This window comes from Tursiops truncatus, chromosome 5 (assembly GCF_011762595.2).
Source record: "Tursiops truncatus isolate mTurTru1 chromosome 5, mTurTru1.mat.Y, whole genome shotgun sequence".
Lineage (NCBI taxonomy): Eukaryota > Metazoa > Chordata > Mammalia > Artiodactyla > Delphinidae > Tursiops > Tursiops truncatus.
The window spans coordinates 20,547,248-20,563,554 of NC_047038.1; the positions used below are offsets into that span (position 1 = coordinate 20,547,248).

Below are 16,307 nucleotides of genomic sequence, written 5' to 3' on the forward strand. Positions count from 1 at the left end.
CTGGTGGCGCAGTGGTTGAGAGTCCACCTGCTGATGCAGGGAACACGGGTTCGTGCCCCGGTCTGGGAAGATCCCACGTGCCGCGGAGCGGCTGGGCCCGTGAGCCATGGCCGCTGAGCCTGTGCGTCCGGAGCCTGTGCTCCGCAACGGGAGAGGCCACAACAGTGGGAGGCCCACGTACCGCAAAAAAAAAAAAGCATTTCCAATATAAAATAGAGCAAAAAAGGGAATGAAATGTTGCCATTTGCAGTAACATGGGTGAACTTGGATGGCATTATGCTAAGTGAAATAAGTCAGACAGAGAAAGACAAATACTGCATGTTATCACTTATATGTGGAATCGGAAAAAAATACAACAAACAGTGAATATAACAAAAAAGAAGCAGACTCAACAGATAAACGACAAACCTAGTGGTTACCAGCGGGGAGAGAAGGGGAGGGATGGGGGAGTAGGAAGTATAAACTATTGGGTATAAGATTGGCTCCAGGATGTATTGTACAACATGGGAAATATAGCCAATATTTTATAATAACTGTAAATGGAAAGCAACCTTTAAACATTGTATATAAAAAAATAGAGCAACTGTACTGTAGGAACACAATATGCCTTCTAATCCCTTGTATATAAAATAGCTACCCTATTCTCCATAGCATTATCTTATTCTAGAATTTTTTGGCCTGTCAATATTGATAACTTACCTTTAAATAAAGTAGCTGAGGTATAGTAGTTTTTTTTTTTTCTGTGAAGAGCCAGTTTCTTAGGATCACATCACTTCTTTTCTATGTAGCAAATTTTTCTTTTTATTCTTCTCATTTTTCCTCTTGACTTTTTTCTCTATGATGTCAGATTTGTTTCTTATGATGCTTCAGACATTACTATCTTTGCTTGAACTCCTCAAAGAGAGATACGTATATGTGTTAGTGATTTGTAATTGATATTCTTTGCTTATAGATTTGATTTTTTGTTTCATATGGTATCCCGTTCCTAGGAATCATATTAAATTTTTTTCTTGCTATGTGGCTAATTATGAGTTGTGATTAGAAAAGAGACAGTTTTATTTGCATTTGTCTTCATTTTTCTTACAGGAACTTGAATGCACTTTAAACATGAAATTAGCTTATCCTGCACTATTCACTGTTTTAAATACTGTTTTCCTTGATTGCGAGATGTTTTCTTCTTACTCTCAAAATAATTTTTAAAAATGTTATTTTGCCTAAATTATGGTATCGGTCAACTTTTGCCAAGAAGACTGCTCTAACAAACATCCTTAAACTCTTAGTGGTTTATAGCAGTGAAGATTTATTTCTTGTGCACACAAGTATGGGCTGATGGAAGCTGCGATTCTGTCCACAGCTCCATTCTACTTGGTGTCTGAAGGAACAGCCCTTATCAGGGACATGCATTTTCCTGACAGAGGGGAAAGAGCAGTGACCCAAACATGTGATGGCTCTGAAAGCTTTCCCTTGGACATGGTTCACTTTGCTTCTAATCACATCTCATGGGTCAGTGCAAGTCACCTGGTCAAACCTGATACAGCATGCCCCCCACCTGCAGCACTCTGAGCCACATGGCTGCTTACCACCGTCCTCCTACTGGGAGGGGAGTGGTGGATAAACTGGAATGCTATGATCTGTCATAGTTATGTCTCATTTTAAGGATTTTTGGTTTTATTGTTAGTTCAAAATTAATAGATACAGTCGGTGAACTTTGCTGCGGAAATGATTTTTTTTTCCTGATTGTTTTAGTTTTGTGTATGGAGCTCTTAGACATGATGTTGAGACTGATTCAGGATTTTAGTAAGGAAGAGTTAAGTGACAGGATATTAAATATGGAATTTTCACTATTTCATTATATTTTCTTTTCTCCACCTTCGTCACTTGTCTCCTACTTCTATTGATTATTGAGTAGAAGTCCAAACTTCCCCCGCCCCACACTGGTATAGATTGTTTGAATTTGTAAGACCAAGCATTGTTTTGAAGAGACTTCCTTTTGTGCTGATGACCCATTAGTCGTCTTAGCTAGATAATCTGGATTTTCGCAGCTTACTACCTTTTCAGTACAGTGAATTGGGCCTTTGCCAATTTCAAAATCGTGGTTTTTCTTACATAGTCCACATGTGGACAGCAGTCTGCCAAAAAATAAACAAATACCAAGTTAAGTTACAGACAGATGCAGCTGAAATACCAAGTCACCCATGGCCTCTTCTGGAGTTATGTTTATTTGCACACAGTGAGGATTAGTATTTCTTTGCAAAACAAGAGACAGTTACTTTTGCTGTTTAGAAATAGCAGAACTGAACCTCAAATGCATGAGTTCAGGAAATCTATCCTAGTGAGGCGTGGTACTTCAGAAGGGACAATGGGCAAATTGTCAGAGAAAGTTGAGGTTTATCCATAATGTCGGATGTCGAAGGGAGATAGGAAATTTAGTTACATCTCCTAGATATCCAGGAGTAAATGTTTTGAAATAGTGGTAGAATCAGAAAGGATTAGACTGGAAGGCATGTTTAGTTTGTTTGGTCCTAACTGTGGTCACAGTACAGAAGCAGTCACATTGACAAAATCTTACCAAGTGATGGCTTACATTATCTGATGTAATTTCCAAGGAGGGGCCCTCTGACCTCACAAGGTTGTATATTCCAGCTTTTCCTTGACAGCCCAGTTAAATGGGTCTCTCCATTTCATTCCTTCCGGTAGAGTGAGGCCCGAGAGGAAAAGCCGTGATCACATCAGCACGTAGGCGTACTTTTCCCTTCATATTCATTAACTCGGTTCTCATGAAGATGAGTTTATTTCACTTGTGCTTGAATCCATCTCTGGAAGGAATGAGAGAATAAAGTTCACCTCAGTCATTTTCCAGACATAATAGGAGACTTGCCTAAGGGGAAAGAGCCCAAGAGTGAAGGCCAAAGCTGTCTTTTGACGGGGTGTTATTTTTTTCTGCTTTATGGTTGAGGAAGTTGAGGCCCACAGGGATAAGGGAGATGCCCGCATAGCCGGAGAGTGGCAGAATAGTATCAGTTCCTAGATCCCACTATCCTCGGCCTCCTCCCTAGGCCTGGGTTCTTGCTCTGGAGCGGGGGCTGGGATTCCTTTGCCCACGGACTGATTCCTGTGGTGGAACTTCCCAGTCAGTGTGCTAAGGTACCCTGGTAAGCGAAGAATAGGTTCCTAGTGTGGTATGAGATATTGGTATTGATGATAGTATTTTTTTTTTTTTTTTTTTTTACTCGGGCCTCTCACTGTTATGGCCTCTCCTGTTGCGGAGCGCAGGCTCCGGACGCGCAGGCCCAGCGGCCACGGCTCACGGGCCCAGCCGCTCTGCGGCATGTGGGATCTTCCCGGACCAGGACATGAACCCGCACCCCCCGCATCCGCAGGCGGACTCTCAACCACTGCGCCACCAGGGAAGCCCTGATGATAGTATTTTTATTTACACTAAGTTAACACATTCAAAATTCATGACAGTTGAATACGTCTGTTCATAGGGCTATTCTCCTATAATTTCTGAATTCAGAAATGATTCTTTCAGTGCATACAAACTTCGGTGGAGCCCCCTGCCTCAAGAGAATGCTCTGTAGTGGCCGTACCACATGGCACTACCTCTGACTTTCCTGTTGAATCATCCCAGTCAGATTATTGCTTTTTTCTGGATTTGTTTGTCTTCATTACATAAGTTTGTTTCGGAAACTCTGACACTCAGAATTCTCAGAGACGTTTTTGTGTGTGTAAATTTGCATGTAAATCTGAATTCCATAATACGTGATGTTATCACAGTGATGACTAATAAAATCCAAGCCACCACTATTTTTTTCAGCTTTCCTAAGAAACATCAGAATTCTATGCTTTTGTTATCAGAATGCATTGGCTGTCCAGAGGAAGAGCTTTGCAAGTAGTTTATTATCTAAAATAAATTTTTTTCCATTGGGGATTTTGAATGACTCTTACTTTGCAGACTTGTCGAAGAATAGAAATTAACTTTAGGGAATTCCCTGGTGGTCCAGTGGTTGGGACTGTGCGCTTTCACTGCCGAGGGCCTGGGTTCGATCCCTGGTCTGGGAGCTAGGATCCCGCAGGCTGAGCGGTATGGCCACAAAAGAAAAAAAAGAAAGAAAGAAAGAATAGTAATTAGCTTTAAAACGGCTGAATTGACTAATATTCTTAGGCCCCTGAATGAAGCACCACATGAAAATACATTTATACATACAGAGAAGATACATGTTTAAAGCAAAAATGTGTCGTTGGTGTTTTAGTTTGAATCCTTACGAAGAATTATTATTAAACGGAGTAACATCTGTGAACTCTTGAGGGAAAACTTCATCACCTTGTTCTCCTCCTTGACCCTTCTCCTCCTCCCACACTCCATATACAGTCTGTCAGGAAATGCTGTCAGCTTCTTCTCAGATCATACTCAGAATCTGATTACTTCTCACCATCGCCACTGTTTCCCTGCCATAATCCTCCCATGTCACCCCTGTCCGTGACTGGACTACTGTAATAGCCTCCCACCAAAAGTAAATGAAGGCAGATATCACTGAACTTTTTACTAGCAAGTGCTTTTCTTCTGTAGACACAAGCATATTAGTGTTCTCTTTTACTATGCATATTTGTAACATATTGAGCAACTCTTATGAGTATAGCTTGTGCTGTGGGGATACACGGCAATTCTTGTTCACTACCTTGAGGAAACCATCTTTGTTTGGGGAGACAAGAGGAACACATGAATGTCGTTGATCACATGAATTAAATGATGAAAACCACAGAAATAAATTACAGGTAAGTGTCCAGTTGAAGAACTCCTGGAACCTACATGAATTTAGTAGATTAGAAAAGGTTTCATGGAGGGTGAACGTGAGCTGTGGCTCAGACGCTGCTGAGAAGTCGTAGCCGGGAGGCCAGGTGGCATCTTTGCAGTTGTACTGAGGAGGAATGAGTTCAGTGTTTTCTGAGAGGAGGTGTACCAGTTGGACTGAAGAACAGAAGGCAGGTTAACTCGAAGGATAGTTGGGGATGAGAGGATGAAGTATGGGTTTAGATTACCAATTGGTAAGCCATTGGAGCCGTATTTGGGACAGGACTGGTACCACATATTGAGAATCCTGAGCTGTTGGATACTGTGGGGGGAGCAGCAAATATTATTGTCAGGAAATCTTTTTTTTTTTTTTTTTGGCTGCACCACGTGCCCTGTGGGATCTTAGTTCCCCAACCAGGGTTTGAACCCGTGCCCCCTGCAGTGGAAGCATGGAGTTTTAACCACTGGACGCCAGAGAAGTCCCAGGAAATCTGTTTGTTTGTTTTTATTTATTTGTTTGTTTGTTTTGGTTGCGTTGGGTCTTTGTTGCTGCACACAGGCTTTTTCTAGTTGTGGTGAGTTGGGACCACTCTTTGTTGCAGGCTTCTCATTGCAGTGGCCTCCCCCGCCGCGGAGCACAGACTCTAGGCGCCACAGGCTTCAGTAGTTGTGGTGCACGGGCTCAGTTGCTCCGCGGCATGTGGGATCCTCCCAGACCAGGAACCTGTGTCCCCTGCACTGGCAGGCGGATTCCCAACCACTGCGCCACCAGGGAAGCCCCAGGAAATCTTAAGGAGAGCTTAGAGTGTGCTTTGGAGAGCATGATGGGTGTAGCTAGAGTGACTCACTGTCCTGGCCTGCCCAGGACTCTCTCAGTTTCAGCACTGAAAACCGCATGTCATGGAAACCCCTCAGGGAAAGTAGATGGTTGGTCACTTAAGGTATAGTATAGATCAGATGAGCAATTGGTACCTGAGGTCCAAACCAGAGTAAAACATTAGCACGTTAGCAAGTGAACAGAGCATGACAGTCAGAAATCCAGAGCAGTTCAGAGCTCTGGTAGGCAGGCCGTGGAGTTGAATTGTATGTTGGCTGACACCATTTCAGCCAAATGAAATTGAGCATCGTCATAGCAGCTTAGCTTATGTGACAGTCTAATGGAAACAAATTTGGAAAAATAAATATTTTAATCACTGACTTTCAAGTTTTGTTTAATAGTAATACTAATAATGATAGCAGTACTTATCATTAATGAATACTTAACTTGTGCCAGGCACCTTGCTAGATTTTACAAATATTCTCACCTTGAATCCTCACAACGAGCCTATGAGATAGGCAGCATTATTTTCTCCATTTTATAGATGAGGAAACTGGTGGTTTGAGAGATGAAGCTGTTTGCTCAGTTCCACAGCTCATTAGTCATAGAAGGAGACTTGAACCGTGGCCATCCCAAAGCTCTTAGTTACTACTTAGTACCAATTCCTGGTGTCACGGAACCCGGTTTGTTTATTATTTACTTTTTCCTTTTACTACAAAAGTAATACTTGTTAACTCTAGAAAAATTGAAACATGTGGGCTAGCAGGAGACTATGCAAAATACAATTTCCTCTGTTTAGAAACAAAGTCTGTTGACACCTTTGTTCATATCTTTTTCTTTGGGGGGCACATTGATATATGTTTTTTTCTATACAAATGACATTTGATAAATCTTTTAAAGCCAATTGTTAGACATTTATTCTTTTTCAACTTATTTTGTTGGATGTTTAGGCTGTTGTAAGTTTTTGATATTACAAACAGCTTATAGTAGACATAATTCGCTGAAGACGTTATACAAATAAAGCAAAATGAAACAAGACTGAAGAACACAAAAAATTCATAATGCTGGACAGTAATGCAGGAGATGCATAACAGTTGTAAAATCACTCTCTCTGTTGTATCTGGATCACCAATACGGTGAAAACCAGGGACTAAGGAATATTTGCTTCTGAACACACCATGATGTTGAACAGCTTTCTTTCAATTAAAGTTGAATTTTCAGCGAAGTCACCTAGAGCTCATGACAGGAACCATAAGCAGGACCCCAGCCCCCAGGCAAAGTCCCAGGCAGGTGCTTAATCCCTAAAATGTAAATGCAAGGAGTGCCTCTGCTAGGAGGAACTGTGTTCAGGGGAATAAGCCACAAACCCAATGACCAGAAACCATAGCTGAAATAAAGAGAAGTAAATTTAAGGATCAGAATATTAAAACAGTTATCAAAGCTGGAGGTCATGGCCAGCCTAATGACCACTGGGAGTTGATGCTCAGTCCCGTAGTGTTAGGTCAACGCTGTTTAAATCCTTCTTGCCAAAGGGCTGGAGATTGGGCCTGGGATGAACCTACAGGTGGGGAAAATCACCCCAGAGAGTTTGAGAGCGCTCCAGGGATTAGAAATCTGGTAGGTTCTAACAATCAGAGGTTTTGAAGAAGGAGAATAATATAATGAAAGGTTGTTGAGTGATTAAATCAGTAAGGAAGCAATTTAACAGGATACTTCTTACAATACTTTTATTGTGGTGGCAAATGAAAAGGAAGAGGCTCTTGGTCTGGGTAGTGGTAGGAATTATATGTAGAGAGATATCTAGATATCTATCTGCATTAAATAAATAGATTGGAGCAATACCTGTCATGACATTCCTCTTATCACATGTTTGGCATACAGATAGAACATGTACTTGATCCTTGGAGCTTGTAATGCAGCCATTACTTTTGTTAAATTGAAGTTTTAACTGGTATGTTAAAATTTTCTTTTATTACGGAACCCCTAAATAGGCATGTTGTGTCTTACGATTGCTGTTTAAGTTAATGCTATCATGTTTCACAATTAAAAATGATTATCTTCTCTTGGTGCTATGAAGGTCATTCATTATAAAATGAATGACTAATATGCTGGAAAGACATTTCAGTTAACTTTCTTGGATATTGATCAGATAACCACTAAGGTTTATGATTATTTTCTGAAATCTTCATTAGGTGAGCCCTTTGTTGCTTTGGTGACTCTTTTAGCAAGTAGTTTCCAAAACCTGGAAAGTGCGCTTCTGAGTTAATTGAAAAAGAAATCTTTCTTTTGCTGAGTGTCCACATTAGTTTTTGTTTGTTTTTGTTGCATTAAAAGTAACAGTTGTGTAGAAGTTAACTGTGTTCTTAATTAGAAATAACTTTCTGTGTTTCTGGAGGTATGAAATTCATGAACTTCCAAGAATGCTGTAATATATTACAGGAACTTCATTTAATCAACTGCAGCTAATGGTTAATGTGCTTCATTGCTTTGAACTTCTGAGTCAGTCCTCCCCTTACACAATATTTGATAAATGTGATCATAATTTCTGCCTCATCCATGGAATTTTCTAATATTTATTGTTTTTAAAATTGCATTTTTAAATTACAAAGTAATCTTTGTTGTAAGAAGAAACTAAAACAGTATATAGACTCCTACTTCTCCCAGCCTCAAAATGATAACTTTATAACAGTTTGATGCATATTTTCCAGTTTTTCATGGGGTTCTGCTTGTGTATACATACATACATATACACGCATACATTCATTACAGGTTTCTCCTCCTCCTCTGTCTCCCCCTCCCTCACCTAGGTGCTATGGTATTGGCAGAGGAGAGGAGGCTTTGTTCTGTGTTCTTCGCTTTATTGGATTTCACTCCTGGGTGGAGCTTCTTGTCCTTCTTCTTTCCCTCGCTTGCCCACCGCAATTCAGGTTATGCTTTGCTTCTCTTTATCCTCAGCAGCCAAGCTAGGAGCCCTCCCAGAACAAATCCTCAGCTGTGTAAAAGACATCAATTCAGGGTGTTTCTCCTGGGGACTGCCGGCTAAGCAGCCCCAGTTCTGGCTTCCCTGGTAATTGGCCCCAGGCCTAGAGGGGCTTTTTTTTTTTCTTCGGTATGCGGGCCTCTCACTGTTGTGGCCTCTCCCGTTGCGGAGCACAGGCTCCGGACGCGCAGGGTCAGTGGCCATGGCTCACGGGCCCAGCCGCTCCGCGGCATGTGGGATCTTCCCGGACCGGGGCACGAACCCGTGTCCCCTGCATCGGCAGGCGGACTCTCAATCACTGCGCCACCAGGGAAGCCCCAGAGGGGCTTTTTGTATCGTTGGTTCCAAGTATGAAGTTTCTCTGGGGTTTCCTTGGGTTATTCTTTGCTGCATTCCTCTTCTCAGCCTGTTATGGGTTGAGATTTCTTCTGCGTTAGCAACCCTGGCTAATTTCTTCTTCTAGAATTTTCTAAAAAATGGTGGTATGTTAAGGGTGGAACTTGCTTTCTTCTTTCTTCTGTCATTTTAGTGGGATTTAGGTACATGTGATGACCCAGTCAATGTTTTGAACCTCCCAGGTATCTAGTGTTTTTTCTATTCCCGGTCCAGCTTTTTGGAAATTCTTTCAGGGTTCATTTGCAGTTCCTCTGGTTTGTGTTATAACTTGAAAGTTTTCTTCTTTCAGTTTTGCATTTTATATTAATCATAATTAAGTCATTGATATCTCATTGCTCTCTGTTTGGGTTCAGAAATGACACCATTACTTAACAAATTTATTTTCTCCTGCATTTATGGACCTCCACAAGGTGTTACTGCATAAAGCCAATTAATGATGCAAAATTTAACTTTTAGAAATTTAAATAATTATCCTTATTTCATTTGGTAGGTATAAATATCACTATCTTTAATATATATTTGTAGTTTATTTGCCAGGTGACTAAATATTGTCAGTTTCCTTTTTCAGTGTTCAGATCAAGTGGAGATAGAAAAAACGGAGCAGTAACTTTTCATGAGCCCATGATACTCAGTGTATCTTAAAAATGATTTCTTAGTTACTATCAAAAATGAATGATTTAGCTTTTTTTATTATTGAGATATATTGGTCATATAACAGCACATGTTTTTAATTTTGTCTCAGGAAGGAGAAAACATTTTCTATTTGGCAATTGAAGATATAGAAACAGATACAGAGCTTCTGATTGGCTACCTGGATAGTGACATGGAGGCCGATGAAGAAGAACAGCAAATTATGACAATGATCAAAGAAGAGGAAGGTAAAAATTCTAAAGGACAATCAACAGCTGGCAGAAAAGGTATTACCTCTAATTGATGGTCCGAGAGAATGAAAATTGTAGGAGAAATAAAGTTTGAACTGTGCTTGATTATAATTGCAATATAATAGGGTGTTCTCAAAATAAAGTTAGTTTTTGTCAGAACTCTCAGAGGATATTCAGTTGTGTGCCTCTCTTCCAGCAGGAAGGGAATGATGGGCTGGGGTGGGTGATGGACGTGCCCTGTAGGACTGCCAAGGTCAGCGGCAGCTCCCAGCTTTCACTGCTCTCACTGGTGGGTAGCCAGTAATGAGGATTTTTGTACTCCAGCCCCGAGTCTGCCATTCATGCCTGTTATAACCAGGCAAGTCACTAACTCTGAGACTTTACTTTCTCATCTGCACATGGGGAAAGGTGAGTGCAGGGGTCCTGCTGGGCCCTGTGGGATTATTCCTGGGCTTCACTCTTAAGATCCTTTGAGAATCTGGAGCATCTGGAAATCTTTCTTTGTTCTGATCATAGAGGCCTACAGCATTGCTGGGTTGTTCTAGTAGGGTAACCAAAAATGTATGATGACCATAGGTAGACTTGCTTAAATCAGCCCTGCAATCTAGGAGATAGATGTCACTTGTTTGTCATCTGCCAGGGAATAATCAGTTGTTATTAGGGCTTGTTTCTGTTTTGTTGTGTTTTACTCCTGATGGGCTTTGAGGGAAATTTGAATGGTGTTAAGGGTGTTCACATTTTGTAAAGGGTTGATACTTACTATAGAGAATTTTTCCATTTTGCTTAACAAAGCCACTTCAGAAGTGACACTGGTTTCTTTAGTTACTGTGGTATTAATGTCTTTTATATGAATTTTCTATTCTAACTGTATGTCATTGGCTGAAAAAGTATGAGTATTCCCAGTATTGCCAGATTATGCTTCTGTTTCTTTATTTTAGTTGGAGTATTTAAAAGGAAGATGAGGACAGGCTATCTGTTTTGTCTTTCCAAATATGCATTATGCTGTTTGGAATGTCAGATTTGGGGTGATGGGAATTATTTCTGTACTATTCTATGTTTTCTTTATTTTTGTATTTATTTTCAGCGTTGCCCCCAGGGTACGGTATTACTGTGTCCACTATTTTACCTTAAAAATAAGTCTCCTACTTATTACTACCCTGATTTTTCTTTATTTAGTTAACAAAATATCAATTTCTATTACTTTTGTAAGAAGAATCAACAGAAACTTACACAGATTCTTAGAACATATGAATCACGTGCTTATATTGTTGATATTTTCAGTTTAGAATTCAGTTTTGTTTATCAAAGCAAAATATAAAACCCAAAAAACAAACAAACAAAAACCTCCCAAAACAGAAGCAAAACCAACCAAACAGTGATCAAAAGAAACAAAGAATCCACTCAAATGTCAAACAATGGAGAGTTTGGTTAAATAAGTAAATTATGGTACCTTAAGTTTAAAAAAAATTTGACTTGAGAAAATATTAAATGGAAAAAAGAGCAATACATGAAATTGCATAAAAAGTATGATCATAAAGGTTCTTAGACTGCACATGAAATATGAATGCACAAAAGACAACTCAGGCATGGAAATAGATTACAGCAGTTGTCTCTTCATGGTGGGGTTATTGGTGATTTTTATTCTCTTCATATTTTCTGCATTTTATCTAAATCTAACCTTGGGACTTCCCTGGTGGTCCAGTGGTTAAGACTTCTCCTTGCAGCACAGGGGGTGCGGGTTCGATCCCTGGTTGGGGAGCTAAGATCCCATCTGCTTCGCAGCCAAAAAACTAAAACGTGAAACAGAAGCAATATGGTAACAAATTCAATAAAGACTTTAGAAATGGTCCACATCCAAAAAAAACTTAAAAAAATTAATCTTATTTGATAACCAGAAAACATATGTAATTTAAGAAGCACACTTTGAAAAATTTGGGTAGAGCCATGAGAGTCCATATAGGACTGACAGCCAGAGAGACAGTGGAGCCTCACTCCGCCTACTGTAATGAGTGCTGTTTTTGTGACCTTGGCCTTTTTTCTTATATATGTGAGATTCCCCTTGGTAATTCAACATAGTTCCCCTTGGTTGAGTTTTTCTCTTTTTGCAGCTAAAAGTGAACTCAGGATAACCCGTTTCAGGGAAGACTTTGCCGTTGCAGTTCAACATTTGTTATAACTCTTTGATGTGAAAAGTTAATGTTACAGGGTAAATTAAACATTGATTTTGATTTGTATTAATTTGGTGAAACACAAGTTAAATGATTTAAAAAATAATGTGTTCTAGTAACACTTCCTATTATTTTTCATGGGCAACCTATTCATACTCCTAGAGATAATAAAAATTTACTAATCTGGTACCATTAAGCACAATTAATTTTGATTTTAAAATGAGGGCAAAACTGAGCAGTTCTTGGCTCTTCGCAGGTCGCTTTGGCTGTAAAGAGGACTATGCCTGTCCCCAGTGTGAATCGAGTTTTACCAGTGAGGAAATTCTTGCTGAGCATCTTCAGACATTGCACCAGAAACCCACAGAGGAGAAAGAATTTAAGTGCAAGAGCTGTGGGAAGAAATTCCCAGTTAAACAGGCTTTGCAAAGACAGTGCGTACATTCAAGAGTATATCTAAAATTATAAGCTGACACGTTGTTTAACTGTTTCATTCCGTTTGTCTTATAGTTTCTAACCTGTGTGCGTGTGTGATGGTGTGTGTGTAGAAATTAAGCATTCTCTATCGTCACTGTCATAAACTTCTCTTACTATATATAGTACATTGGTTTTTGAAACATTCTGATTATGAAGTTTAACAAGTAAACATTGTTTATGCTAATCAATCTTTGTCCATTTAATAACTTGCCATTAAATATTAAGCTCATTGATGTACTAATTTGAAATCTGATATGCATAATTTAGCTAGTGCTTTGAGGTGGCAGATCAAGTTTCAGCGGTCTGCATTCGATATTCCCTCTGAAATCTGTAAAAAAAAAAAAAAAAAAAGAAAAATAGTTTAAGAAATGGAGAGAGTTCAGAGTATGAAGAATACAGGACCATTTTGGGAAGCACTGTTTATTTCCTAGCGATGTTGGAGAAATAATTTAAAGATGAATATGTACAAGATATGATGATGAAATGAATTAAATGGTCCCAGTCATTGCTCTGCACCCTTTATTATTTTAAATATATTAACAGCATATTAAGTTATCCTTTTACTTAAGTATTGTACAGTATCGTGAATTATTAAAAATGAGAAAGTGGATACATATATTTATAAACTTATTTTTAACAGAATGTCACCTTGCATATGAGCAAGAAATCTTTAACATAGGTTTAATGTTTCATTTTTTAATTCATTAAAGTAAAATTCTGAAACATGCTGTATTTCATATTAAGACAGTTTTCATATATGCATCCACTTTTGCTTATGAAATTTGAGGTGAAAAATTTCGGTTCAAAACTTAAACTTAAAACTTGGAAATTCTCTTATACACTCTTTAAAAAAACCAAGCAAGGGCTATATAGTTTTTAATGAATAGATTTTAAAACTGCATTCTAGTCAGCTTTTATTCAATTTAGTATTACATATTCTACACCAAACATACTTTTGCTGAGCTGAGTCTTATAGTTCAACTGCAGGTGCTACTTAACAGTTTAAAGGGCAAAAGGCAGAATGAAAGGAGAGATCATGAATGTGACTTCATTCAAAGTAGAGATATTTTCATAAGTCTTTGTCTTAGACTTCCAGTTTTTGTTTTTTGTCCATTTCCCCTCAGTGTTCTTCAGTGCTCAGCGAAAAGCAGTCTGAAGGATTCTTCACGAAGTTTTCAGTGCTCTGTTTGCAATTCTTCCTTCAGTTCAGCGTCAAGGTTTTGTATCTGAGTTATCAGATGGCTGTTATATAGTTGCGGGTCATCGTAGGCATGCATGCTTTCATGCTTCTTAGTGATTTAGTATCATATGGCTGCAGAATTTCAGTGCTTTCCTTCCTACCTGCCTAGGTAACACTTGTAATGACCCTGAAGCTCTACTGGGGAGCATGCATTACAGAAGCCAGCCTGGATGTTAGAAGTTTGTAGGTGTCTTCACCATTTCTTCTCCCTGTTTCCCATTCCTGGTTGTCTTGTAGTTTTGAGCAGCACCAGGAGACTTGCCGGGGAGATGCCAGGTTTGTGTGTAAGGCTGACAGCTGTGGAAAGAGACTGAAGAGCAAGGATGCCCTGAGAAGACACCAGGAAAACATCCACGCCGGTGAGAACTCATCAGAGGGTTGTTTTTAAAGGGGCTTCCTCTCCCCAGGCCACAGCGATCTGTTTTTAATTCTCACTCTTGAGGAGAGAGCTTGCTTTTCCATTGTATTTCACACAGATGTAGAGCTCTGGAAATGGAATTTTTTTCTTCTACTGAGCACTATTTCTTTTTGATTTCAGCAATATTCGTCATTTTTCCTATCTCTGAATTAATCATAACTGGAAACCTAAGCTAGAATCTAGTTGTGCTTGGTAGCCAGGTGCATTAAGAATTAATGTTTTAAATAATAATTTTAATATTTTAGCATGTGAAATTTCTCTTTTAGTAGATATATTTTAAAACTGTTAAGTGATGCCCTTCTGCCTTAATATTTTTAAAAATCCTTATATTTCTTCTATATTGGAGAAAATTACTGGCTACATTTTGACATGCTAATTGAATATATTTGGATTTATAAAGTAGATACTATTTGAATTCCTTCTAATGGCTAGCTAAACAATAAGACAAATAGAAAATTTGTCACTTAGATTTCATCTGCTTCGCACATGGTAAATGTATTTTGACTTTAGGGATTGAATCTGTTGCACTAAATAGAACAGATGATTATTGTCAGAGTTAATGTTTTATTTCTTCAGTGTCTTTTCCTTAAAGGAGGCTGAGGTTCATGGCACTCCTCTTATCCTTCTATACTTACATTTTTCTCATGTGTTTACTTTAGCCGTTGGCTTCTGGGTGGAAATGTCTTTCTGCAAATGAGGAAAGTGTTATTTCTTTTCTCCTATCCTGTTTATTCTCACATTCAGGAGAAAAGAATAACCGGTACTCGGTTTCTTTTTCCTATACTTGTTCATTGTCCAAAAAGTGTCTCTTTTAATGCTAGTTACAACTTCGCACCACCAGTTTGGGCTGCACGCTCAGTACAAGCCATATTTGAAAGCTCAGGGTGGCTGAAGGTATGGGCTTGTGAAATGTGGCTTCAGAATGGTGCACATCACTTGGACTTCACAGTCTTCTGATTTCTTTCTTTCCTTTTGAAGGATATAGAGAAGATGACATTTTTCTGAATTCTTTCTACTTGGGCCTTTCCTGTCTTTGCAAAAGGCAATCATAACTTTTTGATAGACCTGTCTCTTCCTAGTTTTTGTTTTTTTAAAGCTGTTATGTTTAAAATGCTGTTCTTAATTTTCTCCATCTTTGTCTGCAATGTATTATAACAAACCTTTCATGTCATTGTTAAAGTTAACTTTGCTGAACTAAGTAAAAAAACAGATGCACGCTGAAACTCTGGAAACTTGCATTCTTGTTATTGGGCATGTGGTCTTCAGACTGTGCTGGAAGCGTAATTTCTCTGAGGCTTCTTGTAGTTGGTCTTGGATATTAAAATATTACTGGTTCTGAAAACTTACGGTGATTTTGTAGGAAATAACGTAAAAGGAAGTCTTTTATTTTTCTGTGTTGTGGATCACATAAAATACGAAACTTGCTGTATTTCAGCCAGAGGCCACCATGCATACTTTTTGCTGGAATTGGTGCTCAATCGGTCATTCACAGCCCCTCTCTGGCTTCTTCCCTTGCATCTGTCAGCTACACAGACATTGGGGGAAAGAATATTCCATATTCAGAATAGCGAAAAAAGCAGTGTTCATACGCATGGTCGTAGAACACTTTACTGTAGAAGGACAAAGGTATTCAAGGAAAGAGAAGATCTTGCAGCTTTTACCACCGATGATGACAAATGTTCCTCATTAGATGATATGAATTGAAGATGCTGAGAAGAGAGTAGCTGAATTTTTAAATATGGATCACATTTTTCCATAGAAACTGTAACATACGGTGGGTAGGTTCTCAGACTAGCTCCTAGAAGCACACTTAACCCACATAGTGCTGAAACTCGCAGTACTTAAGTGACTGCGTATTCAGTACAGTTGTATTAATTTTCAGTGCATCTCCTACCTTTGTAAGTAATGTGTTCCTGACTCTTTTTGAAAGCTGAATCAGAAAGTCAAATGTCAGACTTAACCTGAATATAGTAAAACTAAAATGGTATAAAGTCTAGCAGTGGCTTTGTAGATGCTCTTGTCCTTGAACCTGGGGAAGCTTGTAGGGTGACCTTCCCAGTTACTCAAGAGGAAACAGTGAAGGGTCTAACTTCCTTAATTCACCTTAACCATCTTTCTCTTTTGATTTCGATTCTGCGGAT

The 16,307-nt window shown here is 39.1% G+C and overlaps 1 protein-coding gene across 3 annotated transcripts in view; it reads left to right on the forward strand.

Annotated features, from left to right (window-relative positions):
* The window catches only part of PRDM5 (PR/SET domain 5), a 223,117-nt gene that overhangs the window by 88,906 nt on the left and 117,904 nt on the right, over nucleotides 1-16,307 (forward strand). For 2 of the 3 annotated variants that reach the window (XR_012331893.1, XM_019928070.3), the window contains exons 4-7: nucleotides 9,728-9,902; nucleotides 12,291-12,465; nucleotides 13,633-13,725; nucleotides 13,986-14,107. Coding sequence is in view for 2 of the 3 variants with exons in the window: in XM_019928070.3 (XP_019783629.1) it covers nucleotides 9,728-9,902; nucleotides 12,291-12,465; nucleotides 13,633-13,725; nucleotides 13,986-14,107 (565 nt within the window). In the remaining variant the exon portion in view is untranslated. The remainder of the gene's footprint in view (nucleotides 1-9,727; nucleotides 9,903-12,290; nucleotides 12,466-13,632; nucleotides 13,726-13,985; nucleotides 14,108-16,307) is intronic. The other variant, XM_019928071.3, reaches the window with a different exon arrangement.